At 56.2% G+C, this 9,034-nt stretch overlaps 1 protein-coding gene across 1 annotated transcript; it reads left to right on the top strand.

The window, feature by feature from the left end:
- Positions 1 to 351: 351 nt before the first annotated feature.
- Positions 352 to 3,683, top strand: LOC130610020 (neuroguidin-like; the record flags this gene model as incomplete). Its single annotated transcript, XM_057429561.1, is given in 9 exon segments — positions 352 to 449; positions 1,267 to 1,404; positions 1,590 to 1,674; positions 1,746 to 1,795; positions 1,877 to 1,961; positions 2,041 to 2,165; positions 2,167 to 2,201; positions 3,212 to 3,406; positions 3,533 to 3,683. Coding segments are annotated over 9 exon segments (962 nt in total), but the record flags the coding sequence as incomplete, so codon positions are not given.
- Between the last annotated feature and the right edge of the window lie 5,351 nt (positions 3,684 to 9,034).

Below are 9,034 nucleotides of genomic sequence, written 5' to 3'. Positions count from 1 at the left end.
TAGACCCACATTTACCCCCCCAGACCCACATTTACCCCCATAGACCCACATTTACCCCCCCAGACCCACATTTACCCCCCTAGACCCACATTTACCCCCCATAGACCCCCATTTACCCCCCCAGACCCACATTTACCCCCCATAGACCCACATTTACCCCCCCAGACCCACATTTACCCCCCATAGACCCACATTTACCCCCCTAGACCCACATTTACCCCCCTAGACCCACATTTACCCCCCCCCAGACCCACATTTACCCCCCCAGACCCACATTTACCCCCTTTAGACCCACATTTGCCCCCCATAGACCCACATTTACCCCCCCAGACCCACATTTACCCCCCCCAGACCCACATTTGCCCCCTCGGCTGCAGGTGGCAGCAGTGACCGAGCACGGGCGGGCGCTGCTGCAGAGGGTGCGCGGGGGAAAGCTCCGCACCGAGAAGGTACCAAAGGGGGCCCTATGGGGGCACTATGGGGCTTATGGGGGTGCTGTGGGGCGGTATGGGGGTCCTATGGGGCGATGTGGGGTGGCCATAGGGAGATACGGGGGCGCTATAGGGATATATGGGGGTTTTAAGGGGTACTGTGTGGGGCAGTGGATGTGGAGGGGGCGTTAATGGGGTGCTGTGGGGCTCTGTAGGGGTCTAAGAGGGGGATATATGGGTCTTAGGAGGAGGGTACGGCCCCTACGTGGGCCCTATGGGGGGATTATGTGGGGCAGAGGAGGGTTAATGGGGGGTTGTTGGTGTTCTGGGGCGGCCTGTGGTGGGTTATATGGGGCTGGTGGGGCCTTACAGGGCTCCTATGAGGGGGTATGTGGGTCAGATGGGGTGTGTATGAGGTGCCATGGGTGTTTATGAGGCTCTGTGGGGTCCCTATGGGGTCTCTATGGGTCCCTATGGGGTCTCTACGGGTCCCCCTGCGGTCCCTATGGGGTCTCTATGTGTCCCTGTGGGGTTCCTATGGGGTCCCTATGGGGTCTCTATGGGTCCCTATGGGGTCTCTATGGGTTCCTATGGGGTCCCTATGGGGTCTCTATGTGTTCCTATGGGGTCCCTATGGGGTCTCTATGTGTCCCTGTGGGGTCCCTATGGGTCTCTATGGGTCCCCATGGGGTCCCTATGGGTCTCTATGGGTCCCTATGTGTCCCTGTGGGGTTCCTATGGGGTCCCTATGGGTCTCTATGGGGTCTCTATGGGTCCCCATGGGGTCCCTATGGATCTCTATGGGTCCCCATGGGGTTCCCCTCGCTCCCCACAGGGGCTGTCGCTGCTGGAGCTGCGGGCACAGGCGCTGGTTCAGTACCTGCAGGACCTGGGCCTGGTGCTGGGGGCCAAGGCCCGGGGGGGGCCCCTGGGGGGGCTCCCGGCCCTGCCTCGTCTCCTGGAGACCCGCGTGGTGAGGGGGGGCTGCCCCACACTTGGGGGGCTGCCCCATAGCGTCCGCGAGGGGGCTCCAATGGGGGTTGGGGCGGGTTCTATGGGGCTGGGGGCCTATCTGTGTGGCTGGGGGCTCTATGGGGTTGGTATAAGGGGTGTGGGGGGCAGAGCTATGGGGCTGGGCTCTATGGGGCTGCCCCATAGGTCCTGGAGAAGCTGCGCCCCATCGAGCACCGCCTCAAGTACCAAGTGGAGAAGCTGCTGCGGGCGGCCATGACGGGGGCCCCAGGTGAGCCCTGCCCCATAAGTGCTTCCTATGGGGTTGTGACGCCCCATAGATAACCCGTGACCGCCCCATAGGAGCTGAGCACCCCTTGGCCTTCCATCCGGAGCCCTCCAACCTGGCCGAGGTGAGCTATGGGGCAACACGGGGTGCTATGGGGTGGTTGTGGGTGCGCTGTGGGGCAGCTCACGCCTCCTCTGCCCCATAGGAACCTGAAGCAGCCCCACTGAAGGCGCCTGGCTTAGGGGGCGGGCGCCGCTACGTCCCGCCCCACATCATCCCCGTGCAGTACGGTGAGTCCAGGGCCTGCCCCACACCTCCCAGCCCCCATAGGGCTCAATGGAGGTGCTGACGGGTGCCTGCGCCCCATAGATTCCGTGGGGCGGGAGCAGCGGGCGCAGGAGGCGGCGCAGCGCCGGGCCCTCAGCAGCTCCGTGCTGCGGGAGCTGCGGGACGAGCTCAGCGACGCCCCCAGGAGCTGTGGGGCAGCCGGGGGCAGGCGGCGAGCGGCCCCACAGGGGCGATGTGGAGAGGTGGGTGCTTGGGGGGGTTATGGGGCACTATGGGGCTGGAGGGAGGGGGTTATGGGGCACTATGGGGCTGTGGGGGGGAGCACTTGTGGGGCAGGAGGTGGCCACTTACGGGTCTCTAGGGGTCACTTAGGGGGGCGTGATGTGGTCTGTGTCCCTACGGGTTTGCTGTGGGGCTGTCTGGGGTCACTGGGGCTCTGTGGGGACTTGTGGGTGTCTATGGGGGCTTTATGGGTCTCTGGGGGGTCTATGGGTCTCTGTGGGTCGCTGTGGGTCTTTGTGGGGTTTCTATGGGTTTTTATGGTTTTCTGTGGTTCTTTATGGGGTTTTTATGGGTCTCTGTGGGTCCCTATGGGTCTCTATGGGTCCCTGTGGGTATTTCTCTATGGGTCTCTGTGGGTCCCTGTGAGTCTCTATGGGACCTTGTGGGTCTCTCTCTATGGGTCTCTGGGGGGCTTCTATGGGTGTTTATGGTTCTCTGTGGTTCTCTATGGGGTTTGTATGGGTCTCTGTGGGTCCCTGTGGGTCTCTATGGGTCTCTGGGGGGCTTCTATGGGTGTTTATGGTTCTCTGTGGTTCTCTATGGGGTTTGTATGGGTCTCTGTGGGTCCCTATGGGTCTCTATGGGTCTCTGGGGGGCTTCTATGGGTGTTTATGGTTCTCTGTGGTTCTCTATGGGGTTTGTATGGGTCTCTGTGGGTCCCTATGGGTCTCTATGGGTCTCTGGGGGGCTTCTATGGGTGTTTATGGTTCTCTGTGGTTCTCTATGGGGTTTGTATGGGTCTCTGTGGGTCCCTATGGGTCTCTATGGGTCTCTGGGGGGCTTCTATGGGTGTTTATGGTTCTCTGTGGTTCTCTATGGGGTTTGTATGGGTCTCTGTGGGTCCCTATGGGTCTCTATGGGTCTCTGGGGGGCTTCTATGGGTGTTTATGGTTCTCTGTGGTTCTCTATGGGGTTTGTATGGGTCTCTGTGGGTCCCTATGGGTCTCTATGGGTCTCTGTTGTGGGTCAGGACCCGCCTGGAGGAGTCGCTGCTCCTGCGGCTGAGCGAGAGCCGCCAGGCCCGGGCCGCGCGGCGGCGCCGTCAGCGCATGACGTCATCTGGGGGCGGGGCCTTGGCCGCCATCACCCACTTCGGCGCCTCAGCCGCCCTCTGGGAGCCGCCCAATCAGGAGGCGCTTCCCGCCAAGAGGAGGAAGAAGGCAGCCAATGGGAAGAGGAAGAGGAGGAAGGGTGAGTCCCGGCCTATCCCAGCGTGCCCTGGGGCTGCCTGCCCCATAGCGGAAGCACTTATGGGTCACTGACACCCCCCCCCACTTTGTTTCCCCTATAGGTTTCCATCGGCGGCGCTGAACCCCCCCATTAAAACTCATTTGCATCTCATTTACATAGTCAAATCCCTCATTGACCCTTGTAAGGGAGCCCCCAACATGGCCGCCCCCAGTGGAGGCCGCCATCTTGCTCCCCGCGTTGACCCCACGTGACCCGCCAGCTGCCGGGTCTCCATTGGTGCGCCCCCTAGAGGTCTCCCCGGTGACGTCACGGGGTCACGACCCCGTGGGAGCCCAGCCTGCGGGGGTCATGTGATGAGGGGGAGGTGGGGGGGGGGGGGGTGTGTGTCATGTGACGGGGGAGAGAGAGGGTCATGTGATGGCACCCACCTGTCGATGCTCATGGCTGCCATCACGTGATTCCGTATGGACTCGTCCTCCCAGAGCTGCCATAGGGACCCATAGAGACCCCATAGGGACCCATGGAGACCCTATAGGGACCCATAGAGACCTATAGAGACTCATAGGGACCCATAGAGACCCATAGAAACCCCTAGGGACCCATAGGGACCTATAGAGACCCCATAGGGACCCATAGAAACCCCATAGGGACCCATATGGACCCATAGACACCCCATAGCACCCCATTGACACCCCATATCCCCCCATAGCGCCCCCCAGTCACTCAGGTGGTGCGGATCAGCCCCCGGGGCCACCCCATTGATAGGGATGCTGTGGGGCCGCGGCTCTGGGCCCAGCACCTTCCCCAGCCCCAGCAGCGCCGCCTTGCTCACGCTATAGGGCCCCAGCGTCTGCCCCACAGCGACATCACTGAGCCGTGGCCAATCACCTGGCAGGATCTATAGGGCAGATATAAGGGGCAGGGTCTATAGGGCAGGATGTGTGGGGCAGGATATATAGGGCATATTCTGTGGGGCAAATATAAGGGGTAGGATCTATGGGGCAGGATCTATAGGGCAGGACCTATGGGGCAGAATCTATAGGGCAGATCTCTGGGTCACACCTTATCCGACGCCTCCTCCTCGGCCTCCAGGGCGCTGCCCATCACTGGGTTTGTGGCCGCGTTGGACATGGGGGGGGGGGTGTCGGGACCCATAAGTGTGGGGCTGGGACCCACAAGTGCCCCCCATTGACGCCCCATTGCCAGCGCTCACCTGCACCAGCCGGTCCTGGGGCCGCCCCACGTGACACACGCAGCCAGTCACGTGATCCACCCGGTGGGAGCTCAGCACCACGTGGGCACCGGCCCCGCCCACCGCCGCCAGCCCCATGCTGCCTGTGGGGAATGGGGAGCTATGGGGTGCTATAGGGAGCTATGGGGCTCTGTGGGGAGCTATGGGGCTCTATGGGACTCTATGGGCTCTGTGGGGGGCTATGGGGCTCTATGGGTTTCTGTGGTGATCTATGGGACTCTATGGGTTCTATGGGGGGCTATGGGGCTCTATGGGTTCTATGGGGGGCTATGGGGCTCTATGGGTTTCTATGGTGATCTGTGAGGCTCTGTGGGTCTCTATGGGCTTAATGGTGGGCTCTATGGGGTCTCTGAGTCTCTATGGGATCTATGGGACTTAATGGGGCTCTATGGGATCTATGGGGCGCTATGGGGTCTCTATGGGGTCCTATAAGTCCCTATGGGGTACTATGGGTTCCTATGGGTCTCTATGGGTTCCTATGGGGCTCTATGGGTCCCTATGGGGCACTATGGGTCCTTATAGGTCTCTATGGGTCTCTGTGGGTCGCTGGGGGTACCCATGGGGTCCCTATGGGTCTCTATGGGGCCGCTGTCACCGCCACCGCTTTCCCCGCCAGCGCCATTGGGAGTGCTCAGAGCCGCGGCCCCACAGCGGCCTCTGCCCTGGGAGGGCACCGGGGGCAATGGGGGTTAATGGGGGGCAATGGGGGTTAATGGGGGGCAATGGGGGGGCAATGGGGGTTAATGGGGGGCAATGGGGGTTAATGGGGGCAATGGGGGCAATGGGGGGCAATGGGGGGCAATGGGGGTTAATGGTTAAATAGGGGTTAATGGGGGGGCAATGGGGGGGAATGGGGGTTAATGGGGGGGCAATGGGGGTTAATGGGGGGCAATGGGGGTTAATGGGGGGCAATGGGGGCAATGGGGGGGAATGGGGGGCAATGGAGGGGCAATGGGGGTTAATGGGGGGCAATGGGGGTTAATGGTTAAATAGGGGTTAATGGGGGGGCAATGGGGGGGAATGGGAGTTAATGGGGGTTAATGGGGGGGGCAATGGGGTTAATGGGGGGCAATGGGAGGCATCGGCTCCTCTCGAACACCCTCGGAGCCCCCCGGGATCCTTCGGGTGGCTCCGCCCGCTTCGGGTGGCTTCGGCTCGGCTCGGCTCCACTCGGGTCCCTTCGGCTCCGCCCCCTCAGGGCGGACCCCGGTGTTCCCTCACTCGTGCGTTAGAAAGTGCTGGAAGAGAGGGAATTGGGTCCCGTTGGGTTGAACTGGGGTGGGCTGGGGTAAACTGGGGTAAACTGGGCTGGACTGGATTAAACTGGGCTGGACTGGATTAAACTGGGCTGGAATGGATTAAACTGGGCTGGACTGGATTAAACTGGGCTGGATTTAACTACACTGGGCTGGACTGGATTAAACTGGGCTGGAATGGATTAAACTGGGCTGGATTTAACTACACTGGGCTGGACTGGATTAAACTGGGCTGGAATGGATTAAACTGGGCTGGATTTAACTACACTGGGCTGGACTGGGTTGAACTGGGCTGGATTTAACTACACTGGGCTGGACTGGGTTGAACTGGGCTGGACTGGGTTGAACTGGGCTGGAGTTAAGTAAACTGGGCTGGGCTGGATTAAACTGGGCCGGAGTGGGTTAAACTGCGCTGGGCTGGGTCAAACTGGGGTGGACTGGGTTAGACTTGGATGGACTGCGTTAAACTGGGCTGGGCTGGGTTAAACTGGGCTGGACTGGGTTAAACTGGGCTAAACTGGGTTGAACTGGGCTGGACTGGGTTGAACTGGGCTGGACTGGGTTAAACTGGGCTGGACTGGGTTAAACTGGGCTGGATTTAACTACACTGGGCTGGACTGGATTAAACTGGGCTGGACTGGGTTAAACTGGGCTGGGCTGGGTTAAACTGGGCTGGACTGGGTTAAACTGGGCTGGACTGGGTTAAACTGGGCTGGACTGGGTTAAACTGGGCTAAACTGGGTTAAACTGGGCTGGACTGGGTTAAACTGGGCTAAACTGGGTTAAACTGGGCTGGACTGGATCAAATTGGTCTGGCCCTGGTTAAACTGGGCTGGGATGGATTGAACTGATCTGGAGTGGATTAAACTGGGCTGGACAGGGTTAAACTGTGCTAGAGTGAACTGAACTGGGCTGGGCTGGATTGAACTGAGCTGGACTGGGTTTAACTGGGCTGGGCTGTGTTTAAACTGGGGTGGACTGGATTATACTGAGCTGGTGTGTATTAAATATTGCTGGACTGGGTTAAACTTGGCTGGGCTTTATCAGACTGGGCTGGACTGGGTTAAACTGGTCTGGACAGGGTTAAAGTGGGCTGGGCTGGATTGAATTGAGATGGACTGGATTAAACTGGGCAGGACTGGTTTTAACTGGGCTGGACTGGATTATACAGAGCTGGATTGTATTAAATATTGCTGGAGTGGGTTACACCCCTTGGAAAACACTAACAAGAAATAAAACATACATTTTATGAGAATGACAAGGCCATGAAATAATTTGTCACTTGGGTGTTCCAAGCGTGGCTCACCTTGGCTAAATAACCTCAATGTCTTTTTTCACTTAAAATGGGAAAGCAAGTCTGAGCCAGGGAGTCTGTGTTAGCCTCAATGTATGATTTGTGTGGATGTGTGAGTCAGTGAATGCCAGGTTGGGCCCAGGTCTGAGCTGGAGTGTCTGTGCAGTTTAAATGCATGAGACTGAACCAGTCTGTGTGGAAGCAAACCCATGTGAGTCTGAGCCCCAGAACCCGAGACAGAAAAAACCTGTGTGGTCTGAAACCAAATATAATTCAGAGCCTAACTGCATAAAGGTGAAGCTGTGCAGTCTGTGAGTTCTGAATGTAAATGTAAGGCAGAAAAAGAAGGCCAAAAAGGTAAAGCCAGAAACCAAAAGAGCCAGCTGTACCTTGTAAGGCTGTATTTACCCCAGCTGCTGGTTTGACCCACCCCTGAGCCAGGGCTTTGAGGGAGGGGCTGTGGGTAGGGCCTGGGGTATATAAGGCACAGCTTCCAAAGAAGGAGCTTCTATAGGGTTTGGCTCTCTTGAAGGTAAGTTGGTTGGGGGGTTTTGTGGGTTTAATGCTTTGTGCTTTGTTTCTGCTTTTGTTTTTTGAGTTCTTTGAAATGATTTTTTCCTAGCTAAATATTTTAAGCTACCTTAGTATTTATGTGTGCATGTACCAGTAAACTCTTTTGTGCTGTGGTTTTCTTTGAGGTGCTATTGTTATTGGTGGTTTTGAGCTAAGCAGATTTTTTTGGTTGCTCTCAGGCACAGAAATTATGGCAAGGTTTGTTTTTGTTCTCATTCCTTCTCTTTTGTCTCTGTTTGTTTTTACATATGATGGTCATGGTTGTGGTTACTGAATGTATATACTAGTTATATGACTAGGAGATGTTTCAAGGGTGCCTTTGGGTCTGGGCTCTTATAAAAGCTAACTTGAATGCTTAGGTTTAAAGAAGACCAAAGCAGAACATTAATGTTGTTTTGGGATGTAGAAGCTGTTAAAGAAATAGTGATTTTTGGCAGGGAAAGGTTTAAGAATGGTTTTTAGCTTGTTTATTTCTCACTTTTAAAGTATAGAGGGCGCTGGTTCTTTACAGTCTGATGTAGTTAGTATTTCAGGGTGTTTGCCTCTAAAATGTTATGTGGCTGGATTTCTGGTTTCTGTTCTTTTTTTTCTAACTGCTGTTACTGCAGATGATGGAAATGAATTGGGTGGGTGCAGTAAACACCCAGGTGCATAGTATGGGATATCTGCGCAGTAATTTTGGCTTGAGACTTAAAACACTATAAAAATTAAGCAGAAAGACTAGTTTTTGTGAGAAGGGGGTGGGGAACAGCATCAGGATAGCAGGAATAGGTCTGAAATGTGCCATAGGGATGAGAAGAAGAAAGCGGGGCATTTTATAGCACGATCTTACAGTGGGTTGGGTAGTACAGCTTGTCTGCTCAATGAGTGCATTTGATTGTGATCTGTGTTGGTGCTTCCACATCACTGCTAGGACTAAAGGTGCTAAGCCTGCTCTTTAGACCTTGTTCTTTATATCCTGACTGCATGAGTTGGTTGTTTAAAAGCGTGTCAGGCATTTCTTTTCACTCTTTACAAGCTTAAAGCAGAGCAGAGCTTTTCCTGCAGTCAACCCATTAGTAGTCTTGTGGGGCATTGCTCCAGGTTACTTTTCCAGCTGTGAGGAGGTAAGGGGTTTGTGTGTGTGTGCGGTAGCTTAGAATTGAGAAGAAGGTGTTCAGTGCTATTAGTGTTTGTGTTTGGTATTGCAGGTCTTGCCCTGGATCTTTGGAGTAGGATGAGTGCTCG

The sequence above is a fragment of the Pezoporus wallicus genome, unplaced genomic scaffold, assembly GCF_028554395.1.
Source record: "Pezoporus wallicus isolate ANWC-B61680 ecotype Strahan unplaced genomic scaffold, APGP_CSIRO_Pwel_v1 contig_9901, whole genome shotgun sequence".
NCBI classification, from domain to species: Eukaryota; Metazoa; Chordata; class Aves; order Psittaciformes; family Psittacidae; genus Pezoporus; species Pezoporus wallicus.
The sequence above is the reverse complement of the archived record's forward strand: the minus strand, read 5'-3'. Positions and strand labels throughout refer to the sequence as shown.